The 20,717-nt window shown below is 41.6% G+C and overlaps 1 protein-coding gene across 1 annotated transcript in view; it reads right to left on the bottom strand.

Annotated features, from left to right (window-relative positions):
- chchd6b (coiled-coil-helix-coiled-coil-helix domain containing 6b) overlaps nt 1-20,717 on the bottom strand; it is a 60,636-nt gene that overhangs the window by 31,102 nt on the left and 8,817 nt on the right. Inside the window, exon 5 of the mRNA XM_080494675.1 lies at nt 6,059-6,142. Coding sequence (XP_080350801.1) covers nt 6,059-6,142 — 84 coding nt within the window. The remainder of the gene's footprint in view (nt 1-6,058; nt 6,143-20,717) is intronic.

The raw sequence follows: 20,717 nt of genomic DNA, 5'->3' as shown, positions 1-20,717 counted from the left end.
CCCAGTGCCCCCCCGAGTCATTTTCATTTCTCATTATTTCAAGCTGATCTGCAGACATGCTATCCCTGATCTGGAAGTCTGGTGTTGGAGAAGACTCAAGTCATGTCATGAGAATCCTTCTATTCGGTACAGCATAATAAAATGCCGCTCTACCATTCTCTTTCCCCAAAAAGTTTTAAGTTGGAAGTCTTATATGGTGGAAGGTGCGTGAAATCCGCAGTAAAGTATCTTGACGATGTTACGTTGATGAAGTAGCTCAGATTCAGTGTGATGTTGCAAAAGGTTTGCATTCCAAGTTTGCATTATTTGTATCGATGAGATTAACAGCAAATTAAAAAAATCCATAAAAACCTATCACTGGAAGAAACCAAATTTAAAGACCGACTTTTGTTTCAGTCGCTGTGCAGAAGAAGGATTTACAACTCATGTAAAAACACAATGGAGTACCGAGTAACTCGCAATTGATAAATCATCTGTGACCAAAACCTGATCTAGGAGCACAGTGCAGAATCAGTTCACGTGTCCATCCGTCTTTTGTTATATCTGATGCCAGCAGACTTTGGGGGAAAAAGCAGGACACCACCCAGAACAGGTCAACTGCCCATCTCAAGGAGCGCACAGATCATCCACAAATGTTCACGGCTATAGCCAATTTACGCCACCTCACCTAACAAGTATGTCTACACAGAGAAAACTCAAACAGACTCAGGGACCAAATGCAGACACCACGCAGAAAGACCCCGTCCAACGATCCAACACTTTAATGCATCTCACTGCAACTCTGTGCTGCTCCAGTGAGAAATGTTCCCTGTATACTTTGCCACTTCACCCAGCAACATAAAGAAAACCATCTGCATGTTTGGGATGAGGAACAAGTAGGTTCAGTCACTATATGTGTTCTGCTTTCAAAGACTTATTACTTGACTCCCTAGTATATTGTTGTGTTCTCGTTTGGCTATGAGCCCTCTCATTTACATACATTTCCATTTCTTTTTATGAGAAAACAAACACTTCTAAACTCATTGATCTTCCACTTGCCATCAACATTATTTACAGTGTTTGTTTAAATTGTTTCATGCCGTCGATAATTCAGAGCTTATTTGGATAAACTAAGAAACATGTCTTTTTTTTTTTTAAACAACTGATTGGTTCTTTATTTTTCTTGAACCAGCCCAACAGAGACCTTCTACATAAACAGATTAGGACAGACGTTCAGCACACTGTAAACAAGCTGCTGAAAATTTGAATGAGAAAAGAAATTACTGAATGTGTTTAACAACAGTTCACCTTTCCAATTTTATCGGCGTCTGTGCGACGTGTTGGCTGTCATGGTAATTTACAATGCGGAAACGCCAAACATCCCTCGGTGTAGGACTTTATCCTTGCCAGTTATGCTTCCGAGCTGTGTTATATTGGATTATCCAGGACAGGACTCAGGATTAGACTCCTGTTGCCGCAGAGTCTCCCAAATGCCAATGTATGGTCGAGGCTTAAATACCATGCCCTGACAGGAGGGTAATGACTGCAACTGGAAAGCTTAAAAGTGAAGAACACTTCTTTTCAGCATCAGATACCTGTGTCACCAAAGACAGTGCCAAACATCAGAAACCCGGCTTAAATGTTTAATTAATCTAATAAATACTATTATCTGGCATTTCTAAAAACCAAGCCTTGGATTTATGGCCATTAAAGAAGCAGGCTCATTGCTTATCAGAGGGGAGTTAGTTAATACTTTGGCTGCTGCCTTGGGACTACGGACTGACTGGTAGTGACTTAGCCTTTAGCCCCAGGTCGGAGACTCAGTGGGGAGATTCAATAGAGTAAAGCTGAGATGAAACTTGAAAGTCTATGTTTGCCTTATGGGACATCCAGTGCTTAAGACAAGATAAAAAAAATAAAATTAAAAAAAAGGCTCCACAGGGAAACACATGGGTCCCTGTGATTATACAGGACACAGAGAGTAAGGCAGCAGTAAGGGAAGCAGTATGTAGATTAGAAGGTGAAGTGAACTTCTACCTGACAACAGATTGTTCACAACAGACGACTGACATGAAACAGGCCAGAGTACTGGTACCCGTAAGGAATGGGTTAAAACTATGAATGCATAAATTCCTGTGTACAGACACAAGTAAAAATACACCGAATACAGGCAGGTAGCAGAAGAAGGAACACAAAATGTTAACTGAATAGTTGCTAGTTTTTGCTAGTAAGTCTGCATATTAGCTTGTCTTTTTCTTTTTTGTACATGGGAATAATTTCGATACGCTATTTGCATCCGACTACGGTAGCATGTCAGCTATATCACGATAAACTGGAGTGATGAGCAACCACTTTGGATATTAACATGCCCAGAACGACAGCTGTTGCTAGCAGTGGTAACCATGCCCGGGCCAGTTTTAAAAGGTTTACCCAGATAAGCGCTTATCCTGCCCGGTCTGAGAAGATAATGCAGCTCATCACAACACAGAACCTGTGAGATCTGCTTCCACTTATCTATGTCGAGGGCAACGGCTTCAGGATGTGAATGGAACAAGTTTTTGTCTGAATTCATTGAGCCAAGAGACAAAACTATAGCTTCCGGAGTGTTTAGAGCAAAGTGCCTCATGCTATCTCAAATTGTTGAGGATTGTAAACCCAAGGCTTCAAATGGCCCAGAGGGACAATTTTTAACACACCTAACTGCCAATTTCTGCTAAGAATTCACATTTTCTGAGTGTTTTCCCATTTCAGTGTAGTGGGCTAATTAAAAGAAAATATAAAATGCATTCACTTTGTTTAGTTTCATTCAAAATATCCCAACTCTGGCCAAGCTAATGCATGAAGAAAATAGTGAGAAGAATGCAGGAGAAAAGTTTGGAAATACTGGTCCAGCATATTCCTTTTAAACGCTGTTGTTCGTTGATCAAAACAGTATTTTGGTGACAGGCCCCCAGCAGCAGCTCCAGTAAAGCTCTCGTGACACCACACAAGTGGAAGCGCTATCGCTGCCATACACACCCTGAGCTCTTCCCAGTCACTTCCACCCATCGGGACAAAAGCCCAAAGTGGAGAGACGGAGAGAGGGGGGGGGGGGGGGGGGGGTGATAACCCTCAGATGGGAAAAACAGGGTTTTTGGGGTTGTTGGAAAGGCTCATGGAGAGGATTAGTGTGAATGCACGTGTGCGCGTTTGTGTATAAGCTTGCATACATGCAGGTGTGTGTGACTAAATCGGTGTTTGTACTTGAACGGTGGTGCTCAGATGATCCCTGTGTGCGTGCATGTCTGAACACCTCTGAGGAGCTGCGGACTGAGATGGTTTGATGTTTGGATTTCGAGGGAGGGAGGGGGTTCACGCTCTGTGTTTGGACGAAGCCGGATTAATTTCTTCTTCTTCTTCTTCTTTTTTTTTCTACGAGGGAGCAGTTGACAAAGGATTGGAAGAAGGGATTAAAAGAAGGTGAATTTTAAACTGAGACTTGTTTACAGAGTCACAAGGTATGTTTGCCACGGGAAGACAGGCACTCTCTCTTTGCCCTGTGGAAAGATTAGGGAGCCGTCCCAAAAATAAATGAGAGGAGTGAGGTGAGGGAGAATTAGATTACATGTGCTTGTACTTTATGTGTGTGAGCAAAAGTTGTCCATTCAGTGAGCGTAAATGACGACATCACAACCGTGTCACAATAGGAACAGGAGCCTTTATACAAACACACTGTTCTGCTATCGTCATTCATCCCTTCGGCAAACTGGACAGTACTGTGCATCTGTGTGTGTCGTTTCACAGGAAACCGACCAAACACACCATGATTACATACACAGTTATTAGCCTATTAGAAAAGGCTGCTGATGAGCCAAAGTAAAATGTTGACCCAAGAGAAGATCACACACCAATTAGCAGAGGATTCTCCTCCTAATGCGTCTGCTCCAACCTTTGGCTTAAGTGTTTGACGCAAACCATCAAGACATACGACCATGAAAAACTGCACAAGCTTGAGTGTCTGCTTGTTGTCGTGCAGTTTTTAAATAAAAACAAAATTATCAATGTTCTATAGACAAGCTCCTGCCACTGAGATTGTGATCAGCATTAAAGTACAGACATACTTTCACCATGTTAAATTATCTGCTTTCTGAAGAAAAAAAATGTAAGAAAATATTAAATTACTACCGATTCAATATCGTACAAACATAATCAAAACACTGGTGTGAAGGGACCTTTTGACAATGTGTGAATACTAAACCATGGAGGACTTTCTTAAAGCCACAGCTGAATTATATTTTTGTCTTAAGTAGGACACATTACCGTTTCTGTTTGTGGTTCACAGTTTTTATGAAAGACCTGTGACAGTCACAGTTCAGGTTTTAAGAGGCCTTTTTTTTTCAGCTTCACTGAAATCTGCAACAGGTATGTGAGTAAATGGACTAAAGATGGGCAGGGAAATGGAGAGGAGACCATGAATGATTCCTGGATGAATGGAGTGCTGTACGGGAAAATGAAGGAAGAGAAGGAGGGAGATGGACGCCGGCTCAGGATAGACTCTGTTTAACGCAGTCCAAATAGCCTCTTTATCTCTCCCTCTCAGTCCTCCTCTTTCTCACTCCCTCATCCGCATGCAGGTCAGCTGCAAGCGAGCGAGGGGTGTGTGTGTGTGTGTGTGTGTGTGGGGGGTGGGGTAGAAAAAGGGACTGCGGCAGCAAGGCAAGTGGAGAAGATAGAGCATCCTGCACTCTTCTGCCAATCAGTCTCTTCCGTCAAGCATTGCGGCGTGTGCTGCTCGCTGCACAGCTCGCCGAGGCCTTTCCATTTAACTCGGCTATGTAAAAGGTTTTCTCAGAGGCCTAAAGGAGGCGACTGCCAGCGACCAGATAAGGTCCCCCGTCTGCCTGATGGGCCCTGCCACTGGGAGGGGAAGGGGGTGTGGAGGAGGGACTGGGGGTGTGGGGTTCAAGTCCCAGAGAGCATCTACTGAATACTTGAGGGAGAGCTGTGGGTGTAAAAGAGGGGAGGAGCAGATTGGCTTTAGGATGGGGGAAAATGGTATGAAAGAATGTGTTACTGTTACTATTAAGGCATTTTTTTTTTTATTGCTTCATTGTGTATTCTGTTAGTCATTATCAATTTATTCTTCAATAAAGAAAATATTTTTCTCTTATTTCCTCAATGTCTTTCCATCTTTTCAGTAGTCTAGTGTTATCTGCCCATAATTCATTTTTATAGCTTTATTTACATTCCACAGTTTCCTGAGAAAACAGTGCTGGTTTTTTTTTACCCCCCTGCACTAAAATCCATCACCGGTGCCAAACTTGCTCCATGCACTCTCTTTGCAAACCTACTCAAGTTTACTCTGGAAATCGGAAGCAAGCTTGATCAAACCGCTGTTCCTCTGGCTTTTACAGAGTGTACAATATCAACAACACATTAGCACTCTAGTCGAGAGAACACAAGACATAATTTCTTAAAAGCACCCAACAAGCTGCTTCGATATTTTTTTTTTCCCATTTTGTGAAAAGACCACAGGGTCGCTGGCAAAAAGATGCAGTGATGAGAAAGGAAAAGAACATTTCATTAGGCGACCGAAGCTGTCTGAGAAATCCGTCTTGAGTGCTGGTCCATCAACAGCAAGTCGTGGCTCCCAACCACCCGCTGAAACTTTCAATTCATTTACACTGACATTGGTATGTGGGCTTGACATTTTTGAGAGAGTGGGGAATTGAGTATCTTGTACTTCAGCATGATTTTAATCTCCAAGGATGGTGAGTAATATGTCATGTTAAGATGTGTTTTGATATTGCTAATGTGCAGAGGCGGCTTCTCTCTGAAAGCCTACAGGATGTTATTTCCTCATTAGGGTTGTCTCCTGTTGTACATGTCAACACTTAAAGACCTTCTTGAAAAGGAATTGTTGCATAAAGAAAGAACAAAACATTTTAAATCTTAGGGTTTTATAAAGATCTTGTCAACTCCGAGGCAACTCTAAATACAGTAAAAACATATCTTTAATATAATTGATAAAAAATACAATTTACAAGAGTATCTTGGAACACGAATAAATAAACCCAACAGAAGAAAAAAAAGACTTTACCTTTTTCTCCAGTATTTCTAATTGCTCCTTATAGAAGCTGGATATGTTGGTGAGCTCTTGTTCTTTCCTCTCCAGCTGTTTGGCCTGAGAAAAAGAAGATAAAGAAAGGGAAAGAAGAACACTTGATTCAACAAAGCCAATCAAATAAATGCTCTTTTTTCAAATTAACATATGAGGAGAATATGTTTCTGATATTCTGTATAATGTCACATGGAGAGAAAAAAAAATAGTTCCAAGACAAGTTTGTGTGAAATGTATTTTGAACCACCTTAAAACCAGGAACAAAACGAGTTTAGAAAAGAAGAACCATAAAAACAAACAAGGTAAATGCAATGGATTAAATGCTAAGTTCAGAAGCTTAGTTTCTTATAAGGCCGCAGAAACCCGACACCAGCCAGAGGTACGGTGGCCCTGACGTGCAAACCACAATAACAAATCACGAAACACAACAACAAATTCAAAAACACAACTGCAAATTGAAAAACACAACACAAATGAAAAAACGCAAAGACGGTAATTTAAAGGGAAAAGGTAGGCACCAGTTGGCAGCGAGAGATCTCTCTGATTGGACGACAGGACAGTACCGCTTATGAACCGGGGGTCATTTCGCTTGTGGCATGTTGAGTTTCAAGAGGAGAAAATACCAGGAAGGAAAGGAGTAACAATGTTTTGTCCAAGCTGTGAGAAAGAGTTGGTAGAGGAGTCACCAAACTTTTCCATGTTTTGAAATCCGTGCTCCAGGCAGAATAACCTCCGGTTCAAAGGCTGAACTGCACCGTCGTCCAATCAGAGGTATCGCCTGCTGCTCTTCCATTAAAGTTAACGTCGTTGTGTTTTTCAATTTGTTGTTGTGTTTTTTCATTTGTTGTGGTGTTTTTTAATTTGTGTTGCGTTTTTCAATTTGCAGTTGTGTTTTTCAATTTGCAGTTGTGTTTTTTCATTTGCAGTTGTGTTTTTCAATCTGCAGTTGTTTTTGAATTTGTTGTTGTGTTTAATGATTTGCTGTTGAGTTTTTGAATTTGCAGTTGTGTTTTTCAATTTGTTGTTGTGTTTAATGATTTGTTGTTGTGGTTTGCACTTCAGGGCCACCGTACAGAAGTCAGTAATGACGAAAACAAAAATGTAGAAACCTGCTGGTAATGCTGAGGAAAACCACTGAAAAACTATCATGGGAAAGTCAACTCTGGCTGGAAGAAACAGAGCAATCCAGCTACATATTACAATGTTACTAATAACCATCATTGTAACCTCTGTCACCACATCTATTATTGTATTATAATGGGACACCACTGAAAACAAGATGATACAAGGGTTTCACCCTATATATATACTTTAAACACATTATGTTTAGCCGCCACATAGTAGTGTAGTGGGTAGCACAGTCTGGGTTTGGGGCCTTTCTGTGTAGAATTTGCATATTTTTCTGGTGGTCGACTATTCTGACCGTGTTTGCTCCATCTTAGGACGAGCGACCTGCCCAGCATCAACCCTGCCGTCACTTATAGTCAGCTGGGATCAGCTCCTGCTCCACAGATCCTACATAATGCAGTCAAGATGGATTATATAGTACCACTATCTCAGTGATATTCAAATGTATTCCCATAACTACAATTTAGCCCGTGGAGTTAAAGATTACTTAAAAAATAGATACATAATATCATTTCTTTGATAAGGATTGTTTGATAGAGAAGCAAACTCAGAACCGTCAGGAAACATAAAAATAGTCATCAGTACAAACATGATCCATCCATTCCGCTTCTTTCCTGCTTAGTCCACATTGGGCCAGTGGCAGTATGGAAAGAAGCCCAGACATCTTCCTCCAGCTCTTCTGGGAGACCCCCACCCACCTTGTCCAGTCCAAATATGCTGTAACTGAGGTCCATGAGATATTGCTGAGGCGTGTCAACCAAGACAGCCACACAATATCCAAGGCCTGTAGCTTGTCCGGGCATATCTCATCCAAGGGTAAAGGATGTCCTGGAGGCCTCCAGCCAGAAATCTTCAAAGTGCCGTCTCCAACCACTGAACACAGCTCTTGGGCAAAACCTCCTGAGCCTCCGCATGGTGCCACAGAACATATTTCAGGTCAACTGAAACTCCCTTGCAGGCCAATTACTAATAGATATTGGGCCACATTTAGCATGTGGGACATAGTTTGGAAACCTCTGCTTTGTTTGCTTGTTTGCTATTTGTGCCTGGCTTACCTTTTGTGGTTTCTTTTCAAAAAGACAAACATAAGGATAGATTAAATCATTGCCACCAAGTGTCTGAAACAAGAGTGGAATTATCGTGTTGACTTCGGTCGCACAAAACACAATATTGTTGGAAGTGTGGGTTACACTTAAATAAAGACACTTCACTATGTCCTGACGGCAGTAAAATGTGTAGGTGATGGTAATTATGTATACCGAAGTAAGCATTTTCAAATATTAGAACCCAGTATATGATCTTGCTTAGAACATCCTAATATTAATCATTTATAATGACTGCTTTATAATATGATTTGTCTGGGCAGGTTATTGCCAATATACCCCTCCATCAAATACAGTAGAACAATCATCAAGGAAAACATGCCTAATGGATCCAAACACGACTTGTAATGGTTGCATCATTTTTGTGTTTGCAGACACTTGCTGAGTCGATACTAAAGATAACTTGAATGCTGTTCATAGAAGTTACGACAAATGCACACTTATGAGGTTGACACACAACCAAGCTGCTGTTTTAAGGATATTTGGTGAGAAGAAAAGCAATGAGCAACACATTACAAAAAAAACCCGATTCTTTACCAACACATTCCTGTCACAGACATTTTATGAGACCGTGACAAACGTGACAGCACTAAAGTGGAGGCTTAATCTTTTCAATTACTGCCCTGTGGGTGCGTCAACACATTAGAAGTGCATTTCATGAAAAAGCACACCTCAGAAAGCCCCACCACATCTACAATACAGGACAACACACACAAGCTACACAGTGGCAGGTCCTTGTAATGTCACAAAACTTACAAAACTACTCAGGTGGCATGAGACTGGCACAGCTGTGGCGGGGGTTGACATGGCGCCGCTGGCATTAGGATGAGGTGACAGACTTTAATAAGCCCGACGAGTCAAGCTGTGACAGGCAGCAAGATGGCGGTGGATGGCTGTAGGTGTAGCCATAGTTTGGGGCCAAGGCGGAGCAGCATGCAAGCAGAGGAAAACAGGAGGCAGACGTCAAAAAGAAAGACTGTGGAAACAAGTTGCCAGTTCAGCTTCAAATCAGAAATGTACACGCACTGGGGGAGTTTAAAGAAAAGATTTACTTCACAATGATATTCTACAAGATGGGATGAGACTTCTGCATTCGGAGACATCTTGCGTCAACAGTAAAGAACTTCAGTGTGCTCGTATGAAGTGGCTTTTGAAAGTGAAGTGAAATATGATGTTTCTGTAGTGAAAATTGAAATCCAAAGAGATGTGCATGCACCAAGTAAAAAAAAAAAAAAAAAAACACTGCAAAGGCATGAGCAAGCAATAAAATGGCACCAATGAGGAGGGCTGCAGCTTCTGAACACTTAATTTGTTATTCTGTTGATTTCTTTCCAATTTAATCAATAGTAGGATTGATGTTCTAATGAATCCCTGGACAGATACTGACCTGCGACTTTAGTATAAAAAGCACAATTTGTGAAACAAATTACATTTTGCTGAATAGAATCCAAAAGATGTTCTGCTTTTTTGCAAGCAGAACCACGTGATGACAATATGAATGTGGTACAAGATGGTTGAGCTCTCTGTGTAATCTGTAGAGGCTGACATATGTGTGCTAGCATTTGAAATTGACTGTTAATTAGTGCTTGTGGAGGGCACTTGTGAACACACATTGTTTCCAACCAATACGGGTAATGAGTGAAGCTGCGCTACAGCCGTATGAACACGATATGGTGCCTGAACATAGTGAAACTGGCTGCGGGTGAGGCAACAAAAGGCAGCTCTGGGGCCTGGATTCATGTAGCACCGTATTAGAAAGTGTGTATTATGAAAACATCAGACAGGCGTACACACACACACACACACGCACTGTGTTGTGGTGTAATGATGAGTGATTACTGTATCCAAGTTGTGCATTAGTGAACGTGACACAGATCAGACTGGAAAAACCAAACAAAATATCTTCCCACTACTGATTTTCTGAGCTTCTTGGCGATATGGTGAGTACAGACATTCAGATTCTTACACTCGTACTGATTGACATTGCGTTGGTTGTAACCCGACCTAATCTCAGCCCAACTTAACAGCCCCGTGCATTCCTGCAAAACACATCTGCAAATCCCCATACTGTGCCCACTGTGCTTTTTTTTTTTCTTCCTACAGCAACTGTTTGATGCTTAAGGGGGTGTGTGTGTATGTGTGTAAAAAAATCACCTCTGCCAGCAGCACAGATGATGTGTAATTTTCTAGCTGAATACCTCCCAAAGTGTTGTTGTGTGGAATGGTAGCGGCAGCACACTCACAGACTCGCTTTAATGCACAATGAAAACATGACATTTGAATAGAGGGGAGAAAGAAAAAAAAAGGGGGGGGGGGGCAAGAAAAACCACGTTAGAAACGAAGGCACTAGTGCTGCTTACCCAGGCATCCAAATCTGCTGGCTAGGAGGAAGAGAGGACACGGGGGTTAGTGAGACAGATGAGGGTACAGTACAAGCAAGGCACAGGTAAGAGATGGTTTTACAGACCAAAAGGAGGAGCATAAAGCACAATTATATGACTGAAGTCCAGAAGAAAAACCACGTAAAGACAGATAGAGGAATGTGGCTTCCAGATAATAGAAAGAACAATCATTTCCAAAGTGTGAGCTGCAGGTGTGCAATTTTCAAAACGGATTATACAGTGTGATAAACTGAGAGTGTCATTCTTCACCTGTACGGTAACTGTATTGTATTAATTCTTGACATGTATTCATCTGGTTTTGTCTTGAAGTTAGTTTTCCATTGAGAGGTGAGGCAACCACGCCTTGCTATAAGTGGGAAGCAGACTTCTACACAACACTGGGACATTAGTTGTGAAGCTAAATCTACATGGAGTATTCCCCCTGGGAATTAATACAATATTTGTTATTTTATTCTCAACTACCTTATTCATATATTTTTTTCCAACTTCTTCTTGAAGTCTGAGGTGAATACTGGGAACTTGTGGGGCCATGGTAAGTTGTTTTTTTTTTGGGGGGGGGACCGCTTTGAACTATTTTGCACATAATTTCTTGTCTGTGCTGCTTCAAAAATGTGTTGCATGAATGTGGATGGGTTATTGTGGACATCTATGGGCTTCTGCCTTCTGAATTTTGCTGGTCGATTCTTTAAAAATGTCCACAGACCAGTTATAATGGTCACAATGATTTTTATAATAGTTGTACAAATTAATTTTTCGTTTTTCCGGGTGCATGATTAATATGCATTACATTGCCGTCAGCAATTATTGCCCACGTTCATATTGAAATATTCTGTTTCTGGAATAAATGTTTCAGGGAAATTTCATCTCAGTCTCCTGTTTCTACCAGAGTTGACATGTTTGAGTTGGGAAAGGTCAAAAAAGAAGCAAAGAGAAAGAGAAAACAGAAGACAAAAGTCAATGAAAAACTAGCATAAGGAGAGAACAAGGTGAGTACAGCCTGTTGCAGAATAATCAGTTATGGTTGTGGTCTACGTATTTATCATGCAACTTAAATTGCCAGATGCCTGATGTTGTTATGGGATGTCATTCTAGCCTCCAGCGGTCTTGAAATCTATCACAATATGAACACTCTGGCAAATAAATGTTGTGTTCAGGAAGTGGAAAAGTTCCCATTTCCAAGTGGGAAAAAAACATTGAAATGATGACAAACTGGAACTTTGCATTGAGAAAGCAGATACTTATGAAGGCCAACATGACGGCTGTATTTCTTAATGAGACGCTGTGGGATAAATCAACATTATTACTAATGTTAATGTGAACATTTCTCAACTTCATTAGCCTAGCCTGTGTTGTTAGCTCGTAGGACTGCAGCAGATCCACGTATCCTAATTGTTTTTAACGCTTATTACTCCGGAGGCCGACGTGCTGGCTGAGTAACTGAGAAACAGGGCTTAGTAATTTACCTGGGGAATACAAGAACCTGCACATTATTGTTTGCAAAGGTCCTTGTATCCCACAAGCTTAACATGCGATTTAATATTATGATTGTATCTGTATGTCAGCATTTCAACAAAAACCCTGCTCCGTCTCTGAATGTCTGTGTCCAAAGAGAGAAGAGGAGAAGTCAAATTCATTGTGGTTGTACTAAATGAGAAGCTCCACATGGACATAGATAACATCGTGTGAGAGTACATATGGCGTACATCTATTATTACACACACCAAACATGCTTTACATGTGCAGGGTAGCAATTTTTGATTGAATGCCAGAATTCATGAATATTTTCACCAAAAGGAGATTATTGTTGATGGCTCTCGGGATCCAAAAGCAACATAACGCATAGTTCTTCTGGTGCTTGTAAGATGTTTCAGTTTGAAAGCCAGTGTCCAGTAAATGTTTGTGTAAAATCTAAAAGTGTTTCACCTATGATTTTGCATCAAAACTTTATTACTTTTACATCACCATTTTCATTGTTATTTTGAAGATCATTTCTTCTCAAAGAACAGAAAAAGTGGTCGTGCTGAGAATAGATAACCCCCTGACCTGCTGCATCAACGCCCCCGGGGGAGGCCCGCCCCACACTCTTAACAAAAAAAAACACTATAAAGGGCAACTTCACAACAGGCAGAGTTTCTTTCTTCAGCTTGCAGAATATTTTTAAACGGCAGTTATGTGTGCACATTTATTGCTAGTTTTACAGAACATCTAAGCAAAACTGAGCACTCGCTGTTTATCTGTGTTTACATTCCCATTAAGCCGCCAATGGAGATGTAAAATATTAATGAGAACGCATTCCACTAAAACACCAATCACCAAAATAACATTCAACTGAAGCGAGCTAATGTAGACCTGCAGGACAACATATTGTGTCTTGCCAATCCTCCCAAGTGCTCCCTGTCCGATATTTGATGCAGAAAAGAAAGGGACAGATTACAGTGGTAGGTGGCTCTAATGTTGCCATGCCTCATAAAAAGAGCATTCGGTTAAATGAGGTGAACTCACAAAGCCAGTAGCAGGAGAATCTGTGTGCATACACGTGTGTGTGAGCTAATCTGTGTAACGGATACAGCCGATGCCATCTGTTTAACCTCTCTTCTCTTGCGGGGCCCAAAGTGTGCGTGTGTGTGTGTTTATGTGTGTGTGCGTGTGTGTGGACCCCGACAGAGCGATCACGGGAGTGTGGAGGTCCCATTTCCATAGATGAAAGACTCACAGAGAGGTGAAGGGGCTTGTTGTGTATCAGGCGCAGGCAAACACACCCACAGTTTGCTGCAGTCCATGGCCCATGGCCGACGATGGCATTTCAGGTACATCCACTCATTGTTTCTGCAGCTGTGAGCTCCCTGATGACCAGCAGTCAGCAGACTCAGTAGGAACATTTAGAGTCTGGATCAATTCGGCTGGCAAAGTATTCACAGCCGGGGTATTCCAATACTAAGGCTCATTCTCCAGGATTTCTACCAAGACTGGGCACACATAATCAATCAAATTTATGTGTTTATGCTGAACAACACTGTGATTAGGAAAAGGCTTTTCCCAGCATGATTTTTCTTTGCTTTAATTTTTGAGACGAAGTCATGACGAAACAAACAAAATTTGCAGTAGAGCTATTGTTTTATTAACACGCACAATTTGGGAACGCAACGTATTCTAAGCATCACAGGGAATATTTAGGAATATTATCATTTAACAGGCTGTTCAACCATTCCACGGGTCCACGGGTATCTCAAAGACTCCAGGTCTGGTTCAAAGAATTAAACTTTTAAGGGTTTCCGTATTGAACAAAGAGTTGCTGCGGCGGTACATCTTAAAGAACTCAGCTCTGTTTGAACAAGTTGTGGTCCGATCTAAAACAACCCAAGTAGATTTAAAATACTCCAATTCAAAGGCATCGAACGAGCACAGCATACATTTTGCTTTTTATTCTTTTTGGGTGTCAACAGCTGCCAACAATATATTGTATTGAAAATAAAAGGAATTAAATTGGTGGAATTGGTACCTCAATGGAGGGGTAACACAAAAATCATAACCGGGGGTTACGGTATTTTAACTGCAGGTAAACATAGTAATCATCGCAAGAATGCCTATACCTGCTCATAAAATTACGACAAAAAGTAGCAACAATGAGTTGAGGACAATGCACCGTTTTACAAGCCATCACAACAACACACTTCTCAAAAAATTACTTCACGGGAGAAAAGGGGCTCCATAATTTACCAGCAGAATGGAATTGATGATGCCCCTTCGACACAAGAGCACCCAATTAACGGATCTCAATATATTTGATTATCTCTGCCGAGCTGGATTGTGTTTGCTGGGTGTACCACAGGGGTCACCTGATGCCCCAGCTTGGTAGCACTTCATGCTTGATTTAGACCTAAAATCTCACTGCTCGAAAAACAAATGCTGAGAGAGAGAGAGAGAGAGAGAGAGAGAGAGAGAGAACAGAGGAGGAGGATGTGACACTTCACTCATACTCTGTATGTGTGCATTTGAGCGCGTCAGTGACAGGAGGAGACCTCCTGGTCTTCAACGGAACCTCACATAGTGAGAAATGCTTCCTCGGAAATCAATTATGTAAATACTGAATCATGCAAATTGTACATTTGAATAAATCTATGGGTTTAGGGAGGCAAGATTTTGGTGTATTTTTTTGTTGCTGTTGTTTTTTTTTTTTTACTTTGATTCACGGGGGGAGCGGGTAATGAGGATTAGGTTGGACAATGTCACGAGCAGTGCAGTTGAAACTCCTGATTTGGCTTTTTAATGAGAGAGAGAAAAAGGTAGAGAGTCAGGGAGGAAGGCACAAATGCAGGCAGAGAGGAGAAAATAACAGCTAATTCACTGACAGCCTTCTTCCTGTCAGTGGGAATGAGGACGGTAAGCACATTTATCATGTGTGCCAGTAATAAATACCATTGGTGCAGCCGAGTGCTTTCACCCCAGCTCCTGTTTGGTCGTTGCTGATGCTTGGCTACAAACTGCAGAGTGTTTGAATTTGCTCTAAATGACACTATGAATGATGTGCAGTGAAGTAAGCTTTCCAATGTTACTGCATCACTTTAAACAAGAGAGGGAGAGAGATGACTTATGATAATGTACTGCGAATGTGCTTTTTTATTCTTTTTCTTTTTTCTTTTTCCTTTGCCCAGATATAAACAAAGCACAGTGGGACACTTCATTAGTTTCAGTGATGACACAGATGCAGTGAAAGCCGATTAATCCCTTCTCATTTTCTTTATTGACAGAAAACTAATGTTTATACATTAGTGTAAATTCATGTTCGCTATATTTCTCATCTACTCCTTGGTGTTGATTTTCCCTCTTCTTCAATAAACGAGCCAAAAAAAAAAGTGTCAATGAAAATCAGGTCAATCATATCTGGTGGGGTAGTTTTATATCACACGTTGTCTCAGGTTACTATTACACATAAGGCCCCGTTTACACGTGAAAACTGAGAACTATTGTGGCGTTTTGGGGGTCCGTTTACACGACAACGGTGTTCAAAGCCGCCGTAATCTCTACTTCGTACAGACAGGGAAGAGCTTCAAATGTTGTCTGTTGGAGTCTTTCCCCTCAGCTGACTAAACACCTGCTGCAGGATCTCTGGGTGAGTCTCCAAAGTGGCTCAGTGCACATTTACACATGTGGCAGAGGCTACATCATTAGTTACTTGTCCGAACTGGACTACAGGGTGGTCAGCATGTAACAACGGAGTGTATTGCTTCATGTCAGAAAGGTGAGGTGTCACACAGCCAGAGTCTATTTGTTACACAGCAGCAGCCCTCTGCCAGATCCAGATGTCGCCTTTCTACCATGGCCAGTTGGCTCCCCCATCCTGGGCTACTGTTGCTATGAAGGCAAAAACACCCTTTAAAGAAAGGGACATATCATCTCGACTTGTTTACGTGATCCTACACGCAACTCCTTTAAATTGAATGCACAATTGCCTCGGTATTTCAGGGTGTGTGCAGAACCAAAGGAAGCTTTTTTTGATTCACATGAAGTCTGTATTGTAACTACAGTAAGATCCAAACCTACTGGAACTGCCTAGTTTTTGTAACTTTGTGACTTATCATGGATCATTATGGTGGCCATAATGATTTTTACAATATGTTCTGGTCAATGTTACATCAATTCCCATATGTTTTACAAAACAGATGGATATTGGAGTTGGTGTATGGAAAGCAGAGGTCAACATGGCTCAGATTTGGCACACACACACACACACACACACACACACTTTTTAGACAATCACTTTATCAATAAACAGGCAGAGTCCCAGTTCCATCAGAAGTCCTACATGTCACTGAGAGCACTGTCTTCATGTTTGACAATGTCTTCCTTCATTTCTGCATACTCTTTTTGTTATTCTGTGAGAGCCTCAAAGAGATTCTTCATTTGCACAGCCTCTTGTTTCAGAACTAGGAAATCTAATCTGTTCTCTTTGTTATTGCAGTGCAATGATCTCTATTGACTGAGGGCTACGGCAATGGTGCACCTTCTCCAGAGTGATCTTATCTTAATGAAATGTTGTGAAACGCCTTGTTAAGACTGCAGTAAACGTTTGATTCAGCCACTTATAAACCTTTATTCTGTCTCTAGTAGTTTTTTCCCATCTTGATAATGTTTTTCTATACACAATGTATTTTTTTTTTTTTTACTCTAAGTAAATTACGCAAGCACCTCAAAACCTCTTATCTCCTTGAATTGTCATAAAACACTGGTTTAATCAATTGGTCAATTTGTGTAGAAATACTTGTGCTGAGCCCTGTGAATTGAAGGTCAGTGTCTATATACTCCAATAAAGTCCTAACTGCTGGTAAAACTAAAGAAACACGATGACCTCACCAACAATGGAACTGAATCAACAGAAAATCGTCGGTCATGCTTGAAGAAAGCCACATCATCTTACACCACTCAGGCCATTTTTCCCTGTTTGAAGATGTCAGGCTTTAATCTCGGAACATGATGGTAATTTTTGAAAATGTTTTATGGTGAGCGCGACACCAACGTGCAAAGAGAAGCTCGTCTGGGTCTCTGCATCACAGATACACTCCAGAAGCAGTGTCTTTCAAGCGAATACGACAACCCTTCAAATACATGGACATGAATCATCCCATTAACACCTGAGGGTGACAAACACCCAGCAAAAAAAACCATGTCTGAACCGACACGTAAGCCTCCATACGCAGTACAGTGTGAAACCTGAAGGCATGAATTGGTTAGTCTGTTTGCTCATTAAATGTCTGTATTTGTCACATAGTTGGAGGAGGTTAAATGAATTAACACTTCATCATCAGCCTGTTTTCCCACCACAGACTGTCACAGAGATGGATCTCAAAAAGAAAAAAGAAAAAAAGACACTAACTGTGAGAGAGAAAGAGATGGCATAAAGAAGGAGAGATGTCTTTTATACAAGAGGAATGGCTTTGAACGAAAGGGAAATTATGTAGCGATGAGAGCAGAAACGAGAAGGATTTTCTTTGCAGTCGACTCATTTCACAATGTTTTGGACATCTCACCTCAAGATTTGAGATTGTTTGAGTAAACCACATATAGGAAGAAAAAAAAAATCTGGGCTTATTTATGTACTCCAAGCTTTAGTTAAAACTTTGTCCACAAGCTCATAATTAAGATTCAAGACACATTGTCCCTATCTGCACATAATGCATAATAAACTAACACAATATAGCATACAGGTGATAATAGAGGGCAACCATAAAACCGACTATAAATTGCTAATAAATGCGAATAAGAAATTAATATCTTAACTTATATGAGATGCAATCACACATGTAAAAACAAACTACATAATAAGTTGAGAAAATAAGATACCATACACATAATGCAGGGACATGCCAACAGCGTCTATACTTCTGACAGGGATCGATGCAACAGTGATGTTTACAATTCCCTAAATGACGGAAAAATCTTAAAAGTTTCAAAACCTTTCACTCATTCATTAAGCCCTCGAACGAGAACAACCATCTGGGAAACAACCTTTCTCCCCTGCGTCGAAAGTCTCTGGTCCAGACGCCTGGTTGCATCGCGGCGGCGCTGTGATGGGAGAGGTATTCCACTCCTACACGTTTGTCCTTTGAACCAACAGGATTTGTGCGAGACGCTCACCCTTCTCTCGCGGCTCTGCGCCGATCAAAATCTTCTCATCCCGGGGAGCGCTTGGCTCGTCAGCAATTACCGTTGCTCGAGACCGTGTGTGTGTGTGTGTGTGTGTGTGTGTGTGTGTGTGTTCACAAAGGGCTGAGCTGCTCTAACATGCAAAAAAGAGAAAAGATGTCAAGTCTGTGATTACACTAGCTGATAACAAGTGGGTTAGCCATGTGTGAATGCTGAATGTGTGTCTGAATCTCTATACAACACAAATTAAGGTTGTCTCCCCCCCCCCCCCCCCCCCCCCCCCACTGTGTGTGCACATGTGTACATTCACAGAATGTCACCCTCACGGATTCCAAAGGCAGAACTGTGTTAAAGGCTGATATCCAGCCGCCCAATGCCACCATAAACCTTCCTCACTCCACTGACACGTCTTAAATTCTTTGGTCTGTTTTCATTGATCCCTTGTCCTCCTCTTTCACCCATTGTCTTTTTATCCTCTGCCCTCCTCTGTCTGTTTTTGGCTAACAAGCAGGGCTGGCATTCACTGTCAGACATCTGAATCGTTCACAACACCACTTCCCCAAATCTCTCCTCTCTTTCTTTCAGGTCCCACAGTCCCTTGCTGACCATGTTTTCTTTCTGCCGGCTCTCTGGCTCGTCTCGAGCGTAATGCTTCAACATACTTGCTGCCTTTGCCACTCCCCGACCTCAGACATTGTTGACGAAGCTAAAAGCTAAAAGCTTCACCTCTCTTGGCTAATAGAGGAACAAGATGGATGCTGGTGAATAAATCTCAAAATAAATCGGCGACATTTGCAAACAAATGTAAAGTACAGGGTTGATGTAAATCAAAGCCTACATTTATGGCGCTTTATCTGAATTATTTGTGCTCTGGGGGTTGGAAGGAAGGGTACATCCTGGACATGTTGCCAGTCCAAACACAGAGACTGGAAACACACACACACACTCGCATGCACCGGGCAGGTAATTCTAAGCCACCAATTCATCTCAAGCTCATGCTTTAAGACTGCAGGAGGAAGCCAGTGTTCTCGGTGACAACTGTACTGTGACAGTCCCATTTGCGTTTCCTGGTAATCTGCCCAACGATGGATTTCTAATTATACAAGTTGTTTGTTGTCATCTTCGCTCCAGTGAAACAGATTGAAATACCATGAACATATCTGCTGGTTCAAAAACACCGACTGCTGAAATGATGAGGATTGACAGAATAATGTAACCAACGGCGAGTTCAGTAAGGAAGCATGAAATGGTGGGATTGTAAAAAAAAATATACATGTGTTAATTGGTAATAGTAGAAATTCCAACGGCGTGTGTAATCATGGAGCTCAAGAAAACAGTTAACGCATTGTGGTTTGAAGGGAATCGATAGAAGCCAGGCACTGTGCTGAAACAGCAGCACGGATCTATTAGAGGGAATTATATTAAGTGATTGGACAAATGTCTTTCAGAACAGACAGCGGGAGGGCTGCCTGTTAGCAAGAACGTCTTGAAAGTGAAAGGCTCCATATTCAGAGGAAAAACACATTTCCCACCACTGTCGAGTGTCATTTCTTGGCGTCCCCTTGCAGCCGCTGGATACTACTGTTCACATGTGTGGCCTCAACCGCTGCGGTCCGAGTGTTTGTCATTTCAAAGTCTGGACTTTTCGCTCCAGTTTCCATCATCATTCTTTTGGACATAGCTTCAAACGGTTCACTTCAAATCATCGCTCACGTGCTCGCGTGCAAACACACACGCACACGTAAAACACACACAAAAGTGAGGACGGGGGACAGAGGAGGATGAGGAATGAATTCTGGAAGAAGAGGTCGCCCTGGAGCACGTGTTGCTGTGCAGAGCAAGACATTCATTCTGCTTGGAGCCCTACGGACGAGCAAATGTGCTTCAACAATGCCATCTAGTGGCCGAGTGTGTGGAGTTCGGACCAGGCAGACATGGTAACAACACAACACACAATTGATGTACGATCGAAAATATGCATCCAGTGTAATTAAAAAAATATACAAGAAAATGGAACTACACACAGCAAGGAGAGGAAAAAAAAAACCTTCAGCTGGATTTCTTTGAAAGTACAAATGTACACGGGCGCAATATGTAAGATACATTATTTTGAAAAAATAATAGAGGACATAATAGCGTTGTCTTCAAATATTGCATCCTTCGAAAGGTGTTAAAGGAAGGAGGGGGAGGTGGTAGAACAGGGACACGGTGACTGACCCAATCAGCAAAACACTGTTCGTCACACGTTGAAAACTGAAAGTGCCAAAAACAGACAACATTCCCATTTTATGATATCAGTGTGAACGAGTTGGAAAAAAAAAAAAAAAAATGAACTGCAGATTTGTTTTTCTGTCAAAATATGTC

The sequence above is a fragment of the Blennius ocellaris genome (assembly GCF_963422515.1).
Source record: "Blennius ocellaris genome assembly, chromosome: 4".
Lineage (NCBI taxonomy): Eukaryota > Metazoa > Chordata > Actinopteri > Blenniiformes > Blenniidae > Blennius > Blennius ocellaris.
This window is presented reverse-complemented; position numbering and strand designations above follow the sequence as displayed.